This window comes from Hetaerina americana, unplaced genomic scaffold (assembly GCF_022747635.1).
Source record: "Hetaerina americana unplaced genomic scaffold, ioHetAmer1.1.p SCAF_3, whole genome shotgun sequence".
Lineage (NCBI taxonomy): Eukaryota > Metazoa > Arthropoda > Insecta > Odonata > Calopterygidae > Hetaerina > Hetaerina americana.
Window position 1 is genome coordinate 65,859,624 of NW_027286874.1, and position 16,419 is coordinate 65,876,042.

At 39.6% G+C, this 16,419-nt stretch overlaps 1 protein-coding gene across 3 annotated transcripts in view; it reads left to right on the top strand.

Annotated features, from left to right (window-relative positions):
• LOC139690072 (uncharacterized) overlaps positions 1-16,419 on the top strand; it is a 145,330-nt gene that overhangs the window by 110,603 nt on the left and 18,308 nt on the right. For all 3 annotated transcript variants that reach the window (XM_071587271.1, XM_071587272.1, XM_071587270.1), the window contains one exon: positions 10,998-11,148. In XM_071587271.1, the coding sequence (XP_071443372.1) occupies positions 10,998-11,148 (151 nt within the window). The remainder of the gene's footprint in view (positions 1-10,997; positions 11,149-16,419) is intronic.

Here is a 16,419-nt window from a genome sequence, read left to right on the forward strand (position 1 = left end):
TGTTGAAACGATGGGAAAATCTCGAGATCAGCACTAGAGTTCTTGGGGAGGTCGGGGTTATTCGCCTTCATCCATTTGCTCAGTATCGCTTTTACTGACCCCAACAGTTTTCTTTCTTATCCACATTCTAATTTAAATTTCCAACTAACCCTAGTCCTCCATTCTCTGGTGTAATCCGCGATTACTTTCTACGTTTATTTCCAAACTACTGAGCCGACTCACTGCCCGCGCTATACAGGCATCCACAATTATTTGTTTGAATAATTTTTTGCATTTATTTGGCGCTAGCTAAGGTCATCGTCATGGGTTGTCAAAGCAAGGATTGTTTTATGATACCTCTGGCAAACCATTTGGTTCCCTGCATATTTCTTCATTCCCTCATAAGTCCATGCGCTGATATTTTCCATTTCCTGTTTTACGGCAAAGCTAAATCTCAAACTAAGAGACGTGAACTTATTTACCTTGATTCTTTATTTCTATCGAAGGAACTTTTTAGGAGAGACGTATTTTTGCACATACAAAATGCCTGCTACTATAATTTTTTCATTTACTTCGTGTTAGTTGGCTTTCGTTCAAATTTATGATGGCAGTAATATGGCAGAATATTGCTGGATTGAATAGATTTTGATAACATTAACTTGAAGAAAGCTATTGTCTGATGACACCGAATGACTGAAACGGTTGGCAGCCGTCGCATCTACATTAGTGGCTAGATAGTCAATCGTGAATATTTTAACAACCAGTACCTCTTCATTGAAAGTTAGACTCCTGTCTGACTCTTCTAAAAAAAAAGAAATGGAAAATTTATTGGAATGCAATTCTATTTATTGTGACGAGCTCCAGAGTCACATTTCCCAATTTTAGGAGCCATCACCATTTAATGCACTGTTCACTCAATTTTAATGATATGTAAATATTTAGAAATAATTTTTCCTGTGGGAGTTGGATCCTGCAGTTATTGGCACGGAAAAGCACCTTACCCTCACGAACTATTCGCACAAGTTGAGCTTACTGGTGGAAAAAATATAAATCCTCTGGGAGTATTTACGCAGCTTTTATCACTGATGTTGATATGTAATGAGAACGTTATAAAATTCTATATATTTGTACATCGGGACACTTGTAACGGTAATCAAATGGATATATATTAGACGTACAAGAATGTATTTCTGCAGTTTGAAAGTTTAGCATCAAACCGAACGTGTTGTTGTAGGGGCAGAAATAAGATAGGTATGTTGGACGGAATGAAGGGAGGAAGTTTGTGGAGTTAAAGAGGGGTTTAACGTAATGTCTGACGTCAATTTGTTTGTTAGCAGAGAGAAGGAAATGTATAGTTGTACTCTTCTAGTCTGTCACTGTGCAAAATCAACCTTGGCCTGTAGGATACCAATAATAATATGATGACGGGAACATGCTGTGTCGTGATTAGATATTTTTTCGCCCTCACGTCGGAAATCAAAAGTGATTTTGCAAACACATCCGAGGTTGATCGTCAGGATCGATCAAGACGGTGACCAATCAATCCCCTTCAGTTCATCACTTCATTCGTCCCACCAGTTTTATGAGCTCAAGTTGCGTCATACCCTCCTTTTTGCCGCGTTTTCAACGGTTTTACGGCTGGAATGACGCCCACAATTCGTAAAAATAAAAGGCACTCGGCTGTTGTTGCATTTCGTGGGTAGATTCAAAATTTCTTCACCCAGTTTGCACGGGGGAAATGGTTTCAAAACTTCTTCCCATACAATTCGCTGCTCATGACTCAGTCGCGGGTGTTTGCGTTCTCATTGTCGGTCACTTGACAATGGACTGTCGTCCGTGCGGGTATTTGACATGGAAAACCGCGTTCCGAATACAGACGGCGCCCTCGCTGGGGTGACAAAAGAGGCCTAAAGCAAGCAGGGCACAGGATGGGTACCTACCTACATTCCGCCTCCGGATTGGGGGATGAGGTCCTCTGAATCTGGGGAGAAAGTGAGGTCGGCAGTTGAGTGGCACCCGATTAAGGATCACCCCCTGACTTTGTTACTTCGCGCCGCCTCCCCCCACCCCCACACTCCCCCGATTGAGAACCATTCGGCCTTAGGTCTCTTATGGTGACCGTTCCCATTGATACCTAAGCGGTCAGTCCCCCCTATGCCGGGCTCTAATGGGCGAGTAATTCGCATACTGATCTCAAAACTCTTCAAGGTCTCAGATTTGAAACCTTAATGATTACGATATGACGGCGACAGTTCCTTTGTGCTCGCGCGAGTGGGATTAAAACGGATTAAAACGGATTAAAAAAAGTGTGGTCAGGCGGGCGGTAAAGAATGATGGCCCCGAAAACGAGGAGTGGTTGTTTAAATGCTACATTGATAATGGCCGCGGGTAGATAATAACGGAACTAGTCTTGTTGACAATGACGAATTGTTGGGTCTCTCACCAACGTTTTCGTTTTATTATTTCTTTTCGGGATACGGTTGACCGGATGCGCGTTATGTATCGATTGGGTGGGTGTTGGTAGAGAGGATCCCGCCCGAGCACTCGGCAGACGACCTTGAGGCCGACGGGAACTTCCCGTCCCCCGATTCCCTTGGCACTGCTTAAATGCGTCGTATCTGGTGTCGTCGAATTCACACCGCGGCCAGGGTACTGTCTTAAAGAGGAAACGTGCTTTACGAAATACTATTTCTAAATGCAACTTATACTGAATATGAAAGGGAGGTCATCATTATTATGTTAGAGGCCTAATTAGAACATTTTCAAATCAGTTCGCTTTGCTAAAATGTCAGAGTCCTAATAATTGTTTTCCGCTATTCTGCAATGGAGAATCATGTACAGTAACATGCGCTGTACTTTGTGAAAGTAATCGGGCATGGCGGAAATAGAGTTATCCCCATAAACCGATTCGTAATAGGAATTATTTTTATGGAGATATTGAGATTATTTCGATGCATTCCAGTTAAAAAACACAGGGAAGGTAATTTCGTAAACCTACCAAAATAATTCCTCACAGCGATCGCTTATACAAGTTTGAAGCACAAATCCATGAAGATTCCAATTCTAGATTCTGGGTTGTCCGCTGGGTTTCGGGACTTAGATTGACAACATACTCCTAGACAGGAAGCAATTCGAGGTGATGTACCGCCAGTAATTTGGAGAACGTATGCGCAATAAGAGGTGAAAAAAAGTCGAAGGAAAATATATTTTTTGTCCAGCTGGACGAGACGTTGCTAACTCAAAAATATATAATTTCATTCTCCTAATTCTCAATCTAACCCCGCAGGTAAAAATCCAAGGTGTGGGAAACTATGGATATCAAAACTTTCTGGAGAAACCGCCGGTGGCACGGAAAAGGGACGAACGATGTGTGAATTTCACATGCCTTAGGGCTTAGTACGAGTTAAACTCAACCCCCAACAGTGAAAACTGTGGTGGGTTTGTCAATCGTGCCCGAGCGTAGAGAATTCATCAAAGGAATAGCGGCAGAATATTTTTGGTGACGCATTTAAGACCTGAACCTGTTTATTGCGAGTTTTGTGTATGATTAGAGGCAGTTCTTTTTAGAAATAAATCATTTGTTTAGTATTATGCATCAAATATTTTCAGAAAAGAAACATCAATGGATGTGGAAATTAAAACACCAGGCAATCTTTCCTGTGTACTGCAGGGCCAAGGAATATACAAGTAATAGTGGGTTAGGCGTAAATATTTTGGATCCAACACCACTGTACCAATAAGGGGTATTACGTTTAGCACATTTGCCTTAAGGTACGTAACATTTGAAGTTGAAATAAATTATTTGAAGGTGACAGGTTATAACTCTCTCCTTTTCCCATCGGTTTTCTGTGTGAAGCGTTCAGTTTTGAACTGACCGCGTGGGAAGAAGTCTTCCATCAAAAATGTTGGATCTTGATACTCCGAAAGTGCGAAGGCGCGAAAGTGTGAAAACGTTCCGCAGTCCAAAGGCATTATTTTTTATATTACTTTAATGGCATACATTTTAAAATTGGTGTCACATCTTATTTTAGATCTAAAGGTAGTTTTCCATCCTGTAGGATATACGCACGTGCACGTAAGGGTTTTGAGTCGTCAGAAATGGTAACTTTTCTTATGCCGTGAGCTCTTCTTTGTCGTAAAGTACATTTTTGAAGTCGATTTTCATAGTGTTGAGGAAGAATTTTCACGTAAAGAATCGCGTGAGATTGAGGCTGCCTCGCTGTGTCGCAACTTACTTGCTATCGTAATTTCTCCGAGTAGCCCCATCCGAAACCATTCCTCCAATTCAAGAGAGCTTCCTGCCATTTCCAACACTTAAAGTGCTTCCCGTGACCCATTTTGAGTTTTCTATTATATGCCTTGAGGTTACCTTCTCATCGAGTCTTATAAATGATCTGTGATTTGATCAAACATTAATATCCGGGCCAAGGTTGTGTCGCCAGGACAACTTATTTCTTCCATTTGGGTGTCTGTTGATTTCGCGTCGGTCGCCTGTCGATTGCTAAGTGGTGTTTAGGCTGTCAGAGGGAGCTTGAGGTATCGGTTGAAGCAACTCGGCTTTGATCTTTTTCAATTGTGAGACACAAAGAGGTGGTGTGTTTTGATGTCCTCACCGTGACAGAAATCCCACGGACTCGCTTTGAAAGAACTATTGATAGGGAGTCACATTTTCACTCAGGCATGGGTCTAATATACTAGGTACCAACATTCATGATTACTACATTTTTACCATAAGAATTTGAGATTTGTTTGAAATGAAAGACCTATGAAATAAAAATTCTGTTGGGTTCTAGAGTATCCTAGAGCGCAGAATAATGCCCATTACCGATGGCAATGCCATCAAGCGGATCTTATGACGTGGGAAAACTGAAGGGGTAACATTTATTTCGTACTTCCAAATAAAACCTTCAGTGCGAAATATGAGGCGCAGGAAATAAAACATTGAATTCCAATTAATTTATAAATTCTCTCAACTATTGCCTGTCGAATTTTCAACCAGAATTTAGTCCTTTGATAGAATTGTCCCATTGATGGTTATGCAACCAAAACTTATTGCTTCGAAAGATTTGTCATTCCCATGGATGATAGCGAAGGAAAAACTTCAATTGCTGTTGCGATGAGGGCTTCCTTGGCGGGAACCTCTGATTCCGCCAAGGAAGCCCTCATCGCATGATGTCAGGATGTTATGAGAGGAATATTTTTCATATTTTAAAATAAGAGATAAATGTAGCCAATAGTTTCAGCTTATGTTTGTGAGACATTCCTAAATTAAAATCCAAGGCGCACAATAATTTACAAAATATTTTGGACTCAGTTTAGAGATTGCTGTGTTTCCCTAACTATTTTGTAGAGATTCTCTCTGGATGCTTATTACTTTATGCTACATATTTTGCATACATCCATCATAATATCAATTAAATATGGTTTTATCGTAAAACAACTTTTTAATCGTTTTAGTAAGAAGTGGTGGCCAGAAGGAAAAAAAGTAAGAATAATGGCTCTCCGCTATTTCAAGGTTTTAAAGGTGATTTTCTGATGAACACATTTAAATAAGCATCACAACCTTTCAACTCGATACTTAAATGAAAATTCTGAAGTCATAATAACCGTTATTTTATCCCAATTACGCTGCCTAAAAATTCAACTGGGATTTCCGAGAGAGTAAGGTTTTTCGGAAAAGAGCATTCCAAATGTCACTGGTTTCAAATGAAATTAGGATATTTAGTTTCCCTTAATTTTCGCGACCTAGATAGAAGGGTTTCTTTCCTCACGGGACGCAGAAAAATTCTCCCGCATTTATAGTGCTATCCTCTAAATGTTTTAAAGAGTGATATATTTTTAATTGTTATATGCATGGAATTTATGGATTATTTCTTACTCGCGCATGGCCAAAAGCGAAGCTCCACGGAGTTTTGGAAGGATCCGTGTATGGATCTCAAGAAATTCATGTACGCAATACGCCGCAAGACACCGCAGGGCGTGTGGCGGTGGGTGTTTGGATACCTACCATGCTTGCGTTTGAAATTTCGCTAATATACGCTCGTATGTACACAAACACTCACATGCTTACAGACATGCATTCCATTATCATATGCGCGCGAGCGGATCGCAAGCGTAAAAAGGTTTCCGTGACCATGGATCTTCGAATTGCTGGGTTGAAGCATCGGCCGGCAAGTCGAAGATCCGTGGCTCCAGTCCCGGCAAAGGAAACGTTTTTACTCTTGTGATCCGCTCGATTCCACCTTCCTCATTATTCCGGTATTTGTCTAATTTGATTGTTCCTATCCATTTTCCTTTTGCGAGTATCATGTGAATCCATGTGAATGAAGAAATGTGCATAAACATATGTGTATATATATATAAATAAATAAATAAATAAATAAATAAATAAATAAATATATATATATATATATATATATATATATATATATATATATATATATATATATATATATATATATATACACACACACACACACGCACACGCGCACACATACTCACAGATGCATAGGTACGCACGAACAGAAATCGGCCAAATGGCGAATACATTCTAATGGGCATACCATATAAAACAGGGATGAAAACACAGATGGATGATAAACTCGGGATTGGTGGGAAAAGTGGAAGGGTGCGGATACGCATATCACACAATTAATATTGTGTCGACTCAATCGTTAATTTTCAGTCTTTAAGTAAAAATATTTGGGTGCTTGAGTTCGATTTTGTAATGAATGAGTATCTTGCGAGGGAATAGTACTGATATCTGTCAGTGACGATGCCTATATCTCTTGTGTTATCACTGTGGTCGAATCTACCTAGATAATTTTGTTTTAGTCTAAAATATTTCCTTCCCTGTCACAAGAAAATCCAGCGACCTTGTTGGAAGAAAATTATAAGCCCCAACGATGTTAAATTTTATTTTCATTCAGTTTTTCACGCAATATTCAACGTGCAATCGAGAAAAGTTTTCAATTTTTTTACTTAAATGCCGAGGAAATTATAGAAATTGTGTTGGAAGGGATCGCAGTATTAATTATATAACGTGGAAATGATTAAGTAAGGTTTGCGGTTGATCAAGCTGTAATTATTAAGCCAGCCAAGGACTTTTCGATCGCGTGACAGGAACAACATGAGACGTATAGCCTTAAAATGAACAAAAAGTATGCGAGAGAGTAATGGAATTTTTTGAGAAATGTGAAGGATATTTTCAAAGGGAAAAAAACAGAGAAAGTCGAGCAGTTGATATTTGTCTTTAATTCGATTAATGGTAATAGTATTGCGCATAGGAGGATAATTGTATTCGCGTATATAACTTTAAAATTACGGAAAAATGTATGACATAGGCCCTACGTAATTATTGAGGAAATTGGTGAAGGACGTAGTGTTATGTTTCGGAAAACTGTATGGCTACAGCTAAACGATACGTCCAATGAGTAATTAGCCCGAGATTCGGCAACAACGAACCCATTTTTACGCAAATCATACTCATCAAAAAGTTATAATTTATGTCCAGGGAAAGCGAAGGTTTTTTAAATATCAATCGAGAGGAGAGAAAAATGGGTCACTCGAATGAGAAAAAAAGTCCATATTTAAAGGTGGGTAAGTGGTTGTTGAAGGCTTTTCACGGTTTTGGCGGAAGGGAGAACGTTAAATGAGCAGGTAAGAGGATTTGTAAAGCATAATAATCTTAGACGTAATGAAGAGTTTGTGTGATTCAAGAAACGTATTAGAATTTCATCTCGGTAAGATTTCTCAAGGGGAAACATAATTCTAATCTGTTGAATACCAATTAAAAAAAATGAGCATTGAAAAACATACTATTGCGAAAATTTTGCTTGATCCAGGGCATTCCCCCTGAAATTCAGGCGTATGTCAAAGAAATTTATTTTTTTTGCTTTTTTTGAGTGTCGTGTCAGCTCGGACTAGCTCTCTCACGTCTCTCAATCCTTGGTTTGCATGTGCCTGACAATTACCGGCATTTCCATCAACTAATGGAGAATTAGTCGAACACGATCGATTTAGAATTGCTCATTCCTCTCGCATCAAAATTCAGTGTGCTGGGCTTCGCGACTCCAAATGATTGAAGGCGTCCATTGTGCTGATACCGCGTGAAGCGCTCGAGTTGGGGAAGAAGAGTTAAAGCCTCATTCTTCTTCTTTGCAAGGCTCCAGTGTGATCACGTCTGTTTAATATTCTGGACCGGGAACCAGAGGGAGGCTGAAGTAACGTCATCGGCTTAAAGAGCGAGTGAGCGAACATGACTCAAGACTCGAAACTCTTCCCTATACAGAAAAAATGAACCATCTCATCATGTGATCCTTAGTCCCAGGATTAATGGCATCTCGGGGATACAAGAAAAAAAAACAGTTTCAAAATATACAAGCTTTTTCTTCCAAACATTTTTTTATAGCTTAGTTCCGCTTGATGACATTGTGACAGGAACTTCCTTTGCGATATGCAGCGCTATCTTAGGCTGGGTATTCAGCGGCGCAATTATTGAGGCACAGTTAATGTAAGTTCTACACTGTTTAAAATTTCTCGAAATAGATGTATGATGGCGTAAATTATTGCATATATTTTTATGAGTCTTTTATGACTTTGTCGTTGGGAATTAGTGGAATTGTCCGCAGGAAAAAATGTACACGCATACACGTGCATATATTAAATATATATGAATGTGTATGCCTGCTTACGGTATATAGCTTGTGATTTTTAACTTTAATTTTAGTTTTGATCCCCAAATTGTTCGATAGTGTATGAGCACTTATAAATTTGGAATGCATGAGTTGCGGGCGTTAGTTTCTCGATGCAAAGACCACTAAGCCTAATGTAAATGTTACCATGAAATATTGACGCGAGTTCATAAAAAAATTCATTGCTCTTTGTTTATTGCTATCTAAATTTACAAATTTGAAATTAATTTCCCCAAATTCTCAGGATAGATCCTGCGTAAGTGTAACTATGGATTAATTCATCAAGAAGCTCTGTCATCATAATATAGGTTATTGAGAGAAAATATTGTGCGTAGAAAATGTATTATTTAGTGCAGTATGTTCAATAGTATACATATGAAATCATTTGTGTCCTGAATTAGACTGGAAAATGTGTTATCCCATCGTAATTGATGTAAGAATGCATTCAGATTCTTTATCCAATAGAATCAATATGATTGGGAGCTTAGACGAGTACTAATTAAGGTAATTAAGGATTTTCTTCTGTGGTTTTAAGTTATGAATGTTCGTATGGGGGTTTTTTGAGTCGAAATTTTCCGTTCCGGGAAAATACAAGAGCTGAAACATTTTCTTCGATTAGGTCATACTACGCCTGTGAATGTTTATGCATCCTCGTCTGCTTCCGCATAAGCTGTCGCATATTTCATGAGATGCAAAAAATCTCTTCACCGTTTTCCCAACCGAAAGCGACAAGAATGGACATCGAAATTTAACCTTTTAAGAGTATGCTGGTCGTTTTCAAGCTTGAAATGCGTAGTGGACGTAGGATGAGGAAGCGCTTGGTGGAGTTCTGAGATGAGAATGACTTTTAGCCTCATATCCAGCCCCTTTGGTAATGGGATTCTGCATCCAGGCATGTAGAGCGATTGACCCCTAGCTTGCTCGAAAATATAAATAACCCAGCTCGATTTTTGTCGGAATTTTTTTTTTGAGCTGCGCCTCACGATAATCAATGCTCGAAAATCCCCGTCAGTTACGGTTGGGCGGGCATGAATTACTCCTCCTCTGTGTGACTTCGGGTTTTGTCCGGAAACATGGATTTGTAGAATTAGTAATGGTCCGTTAGTTTACCGCTGTTCTGGATTGATAAATTCTGCTTCATCATTAGTAAATTGGTGTAATGGGTTCTTACGGCTGGCTGCTATTTCTATAGATATGGGTGCTTTAATCTTTGAGCTGAGGACTAATCCCGTGAGAGAAGTGGAAACTTCTTCGTATATTTGTGCTTGGTGAAAAAATGATCCCCATGATCGTTGAAATTCGCTTATGTGATTCGGATGATTCATGATGATATTTTGAAGGGAAGTGTTAATTCCATTCGGCAGTTGTGGATAATTTTTGGTAGATTCCCTGTGGTAAACACAAATTCCTCTTAGGCCATTCTAAATTTCAAATATTTTGGAAAAATCCATAACGAAATTAGTATACTTTAAAAAATTTAATTTTAAAAATGAAAGCACACGACTGAGAGACTTCGTCTCCGTTTAAAATGGGCCTTCCTTCAGGCGAAGCAACAATTGGTTCCACCGCTGATTGCCTAAATTGGATCTAAAGCTTCCCGAGAAATGTTCATAATAATTTAGGATCATAATTTGTGATAGTGTGCCGGAAAATTTTGTTACGTTTTGGTTCGACGTAATGTAAGCCTGTATAATTATAAATGAATACAGTGATATTGCAGACTACCTCGTCGTTCCCAGCTCTGAGGTGGGGAAATTAATGGCATACCTAGTTCATCGCACACGTTGGAACAAATACGCGCACTTGTGTTCACATGTATATGCTACGTGATGTTTTTCAACGTAATACACCAACCGAAAATGTACGTAATATTTTTACGTCCCAAACTACATAAGAAGATGGCGAATAGCCAACCCCCCCTCCCCCCAATCCTCCCTCCTCTGCTTACACCCAATTCAATTCCACTTGCGTCACTTGACGCAACGTACATAAGAACGAAGAGCGCTGTCCACTCGAGGGAGTGGTTTTTTGCACGCGTGAGATATGATGATCGATCGAACACGAGTGTGGTTGGCCTTCGTTCTCTCCGGAGCGGGCTCTCCGCAGGACGCCATCCGCCACCCTTGGCGTGGTCAAAGCAGTCGGTGGCGGGGAAGGTGACCTCAGCGCTCCCTCTCTCTAAAAACAACCGTGACGTCCCCTCTGTACTCTTTGCTCCCTCGCTCTTTCTCTCACCCCCCTCCTCCACCCCATGGTCCCATCCCGTCGTTTTGTGAATTTTTTTCATTTTAATGGACCCCTTTCTTCTCTCTTCCATGTCGTCAGGAGCCCAAGTACGAGACGGTGACGAGGGAGACCGTGGAGACATTTGGCGCCGGCAAGACCCAAAGGCGCGTGACAACCTTGGAGAAGAGAGACCTGTTGGACGAACCCCCGGACGATCTGCGGGCGGTCCGGCGCGAATCGAAACAAAATGGTGAGGGAGCCGGCCGTCAAACAGACGGACATTTTTAGCGATCTTATTCGTGGTCGCACAAATTCTGTTTCTGTCTGACTCAGTTTCCATCTCGTCGCGACTTTGAAAGTATCAATCTTTTCGTAGGCGACGGAAATCACACATTTTCGATGCTGAAGGAACACAATCCGGAAATTCTGCGGAAAATTTAGTGGTAATATTCCTGTCTGTTCTGACATGCCGTCCATTAATGCTATTAAGATGTCGTTCCAACCGCCAGTTCAGTTGTTGGAAACTCGAGAAATGCTCGTTATTTTTTTTCCTTCACTGGTTTGTGATTGATAGTTCCCGAGGCGTTACTTTCTTTTACATTCTCGTTAATACAGATTTTCCTTTTCCGAAAGTCAAGAATATAGGGCCCTGGAAAAAATTTCTCCAGGTGTTTGTGAAACTGCAGGGCGCTTGGAGTAAAGAAAGTATCCCCGCAAACAATCGCATCTTAGTAATTAATTATATTTCCGACGTAGTTTATTCCATTCAATATCCTTGTTTTGTTCATTACTTTTTCGATTGAAAATTTCAGCAAAATTTGGAAGATTGATCTGAACTTCCTTACGTCCATTGGTCTTGGAAGCTGAATTTTTTCTTAAGAATATTCTCCTGAAAATATTTTTACTTCAATGATGGTTTTCATGCTAACAGATGAATTGTGGAACCTAGAAACGAAATATCATTTACTGTTATTTTTACTTAATGTGAATTCGTTTTATTTGGATTGGATTTTAAGATGAAAATACTTGTTTTTAGGTCGACTAAATATTATTTTACAGCTCTCCTGTAGAGTTAATTGAAAAAAGAATGAGTTTAGTTCGTCCATTAACTATTTAAGTCATGATCATAAGATATTTTAAATTCGAATTCCTCGCCGGAAAAAGTATCTATTGAAAATAAAAGAAAAAATGATTAGTTGCTGTGCGAGGCAAAAATAATCTGAAATTCTCGAGAAAATATTTATTACGGAAAAAGAGTAATATCGACTGTCATGAGCAGAGAAAGTGAAAATTCTAGTCCTAACTGAAAATCGTTAGTTAGAATCATTAGTTGCACTGTTGATTCCATGTTTTCCTCAAGATGTTGGCGCCTGATCCATGAACACGAATTCTCATCACTATCAACTCCGGTATCAAGGGAAACGTTTGCGACTTTTACGTCCAGCATGGCGATTTTCAGGGTGTGGCAGAAGTCCATGCGCCATATATTTCGTGAAGGACACCCATGATCGATTCCATTGGTTGCCTTTATTTAGATAGTTTCGCTTGCTAGCAACAGTGATAAGATTTGAAATCAATAAATGGCTTAGCGGTCAAACGTCAGGAGGTGGGAAATAACAATTTGAGGGAGAGGTGTTGGAGCGGATGGTGACGGAGCATCTGTCTCAATAACGCAACAATGATAGTGATTTCCACCCTCCTCGGAACCTCACCAGGGAGAGATAACGCCAGAGTTAGGCTGTCAGCTTCAAAAGATTTTGTTCTAGGAGATATACGGATCTCGACCACTAATTTCCGGAATGATTACTGGTAACTTTCTAAAATAGAGATTTACCCTAGAAAGCACAAAGATGGAAAGGGCTAAAATCGACTTTTCAAATTTAATCCCTGGCATATTTTAAAAAAAGACCCTGTCAACTAAACCTATGGGAGACAATTTTTGGAAAATTTACTTCCATATCTCCAACCAAAAGCACAAAGAATTAAGGGAGAAAAGGGAAACTCTGCGTTTGGGGACAAATATAGTATATCGAATGTGTAGTCGTATTTTTATGAACCGGGAATTTTGAAGGGTAAATCTTTTGCAAGGATAATTTTGTTGAAAATCAGTTAAAAATTATGAGGTTACACATCCATGGATGTTTGGCCACTTACGATAAGTAAACAAGAAAATGCATCCGTAATTTCCCACTTTTCACTGTGATTGTTAAACACATGATGTTATACTAGGATAGAAATTGAAAATGTGACATTTCGTGGACGTGAATTTTTTACTCTCCGAGGAAGAAAAATAAGAAATGACATCAAGGTCGCGCACTTAACGTATGCGGACATAGTTTTAAGTATGTGCAAGCCAGACAAAACTGTATCCTGGGAATGAAGGTAATTCCTGATTTGTGGTCAGTTTCCTAGTGTCTCTCGGCGTATCCGGGAGAGTTCGTAGCCTTACGCAGGTGCCATTTATATTGATCGAAACAAGCTAGCGATGTGTCCTCATAGTTACCCTTCTTTAGCGCGAGTAGAGTCCTCTCGAGAGGTGGAACTCGCATCTCCAGTTTTATCGCGGATATTAATCTCTGAGAAAAAAAATCGAGTTCGTCCTAGAAGCAGATAGATATAACATGTGTTTCTGCAAATCCCAGCGGCGCTGCGTAGCTTAATTTTTCGAAATCCCATGTGACTGTCAAGGAGTTTATTGGATGAGATAAGAGGTATATAATGGAAGGCGCCGCCCTTTGTAAGTTCACTTTTTCCTAAGACTGCTGTCGAGAGAGGCTGGAGAGCTAGGAACAATTGTCACAGCACTTGCCATCATGTCATTGTTGGACGTTTTCTCAGGTACGTGACTGATCACATCCTTGGTTTCCTAACATCGAGTCTAGGATCACTTACGTGCTCTTCTTTTTTGTAATGGTACCCTAATATTTTAGGTATGGGCACTTTTCAAAAATTGTGGTGGATGATATTTTTTTTATATTCTACTAATTAATGTTCTTTAAATAGAAATGATATCGAGTTAACCCTTTTACTCCACCCGCACAATGATCTGCGATTGGAGTAGGACTAAGCGATTCGAGCGAATTTGAAGATGTTGAGACGGTTTTTCAGTTTTGCTTCAAAGTGACTATGGAATTTGCTTTAAACGACCACAGGCATGCTTGTCAAGTATAGAAAAGAATGGCGACTATGAAACCGTATGAATGCTGTGTAAAATGGAAATGGACAAATGTAGTAGTGATGGATATTGAGATTCAATAAAAACGTTTCAGTAAAGTTTCCCGATTGCAATAATAAAATAGGGAGTGGAAAAATTTACTTTTAGCCAATGTTAATTTTAAATAAATGACAACGTAACATTTATGGACCTTATTTTCCAAAAAAAAGAATGTATTATACATGTGGCTTTAAAAGTGCTCTGTTATATTTCAACTGTGATGGAACACCCATTGAAAAAATTAGAAATGCTCCTGGTCAATGAAACTTGATCAAGGCCGGACCTGAATTGGTCTGAAAATTACCAAAGCTGAAATATCTTAATACCCTAGCGTACTACTCATTTCTTAATTGCATCCCAAATGCGAGACTTTTAAGGTGGACATGGGGAGCATTACGCGCATGATTTCTTGCGCCCATGGTGCATGAGTTCGTTTGGACCTGTGAAAGACTGGAAGGAAATTCTCGGTATAAATCCATTCCGACATTCGGTCGAGTCTTGTTTCGAGTTCATACTACACCACGATCTGTCCTTAACGGACGGAATAGGATAGTGACGCACTTGTGAGTGCTGTCTCGTGCAGCCTGCCTGCCTTACCCTGAGACGGCATTTGATAACCCCACTTGCGGACGCACGTATTAGTAAATACTAGGCACTGAAAGTCAATCGGAAACAAGAAAATCAAAATTCTTGTGAGACATGGATTATTGAGTTAAACGGGGCTAATATAAATAATTTCAGTTCTCCCAATATGCATTTTTTATTGGCAAAGCACAATTATGAAAGACCTTAATGCGGCGTTCAGATGAGTCTTTCATCTGAACACCGCGAAAATCTACGATCCAATATAGCACAAATATGTTTAATTAATGAATATAATTTTTTTATTGTCTAAGATGGAAAGTTTTTATAACTCAGAAGTGTCATGTGATCTATTATAATTTGCCTTTGGCGGGTTCTCCATCTGCAGTTCGTAGGAATTTCCATAATTTTTGACGAACGTAATTAATGTAAACATTTCAAAAGATATGCATAAATTGTTTCGGGTGGACATTAGGAATAACTTAAATCCTCATGCCCTTAAAATGTTGGCTTCGATTTCAAATATTAGCTTGTTTCACATTTTTATATTTAACATTCATGGATGTTTCGGTGGCTTTGAAGTCCAATAGGTAGAGTGCTTGGCAACCAACTGACCCTGGTTCGATACCGCCGTTGGACAGCTTTGCATTGGGTGACAAACCTTTATTTTTCGGGTACCAGATCTTCTTGGGAAACCACGGGCGGCTCAGGGAAATGAGCTGGACCCCTTTACTTACCCTGATGTGAGAATTGCACTCGCCGTTGCGCCTGATGATTACGTGAGCTCCCTACCCTCTCATTTAAAACAAATTTTGGGATCGTTTACTGTTATTATGGTTGTTTCCCTTGCTGATAGATAGAAAGACATCATTCCGATGGGGCAGGTTCCGTATTAATGAGCAGGATGCATGTTAGACACGTTTTAAACCTGCTTCGGTGTTTTCCCGGAGCACGATTCGAGGTTTTCGCGGGGGTTTTCCACCTAGTCAGATTTTCGCTGCCTTGTCTGCTGAAAACCTAACCCGGACGAAAAACTGCGAAGACATCGTCATATTGCGTACGTTTTGTCTGTGATTTTTTGTCTGAGTTTTTCTTCTACTTATGTGTAGTTAACGTTCTTATTTGTAAGCACGTGAAGTACCTCAGTTTATAATAATCAATTTAATTGTCCTTCAAAAGTTTTCATGCATCGTTCAACCATCTCTGTAAGTGAGAAAGTTAGATATTTTATTACCTTGAATGCCACCGCTAGGGTGTATGGCAGGGGATGAATACACACCAGGCTAATTTTGACCGGAATATTTTACCCCTACCGCGGTTGGATGGTGTTATTTTGATCCCTTATCATTCGTGGAAAAAATAAAATCTTAAATCTATCTGTTCTACACTTTAATCTCGGTAATTTTATTGGCATGATCATGCCTAACGTAGTACGATGGGGATAATGATACATTTTCAACATCACGGCTAAAGAGACATTTAGATTAAAGTAATTAAACATCGCCATTGAATCTGAAGGTTCAGATTCTGTTACGGGCACTGCCAATGTGCTTTTTGGTGTTTGCGGTACGATGTGGCCTCAGCCTGTTGAATGCGTTGTAGTCCCGATTTCTACTGCCGATTTTGGAATAAAATGATTTATTCGCATTTTGAACTCACAAACAGACTTATCCAATCGGGATAATTTAGCAAAATGGAGTACAGTTTCCTTAGTGAAAGGCACGA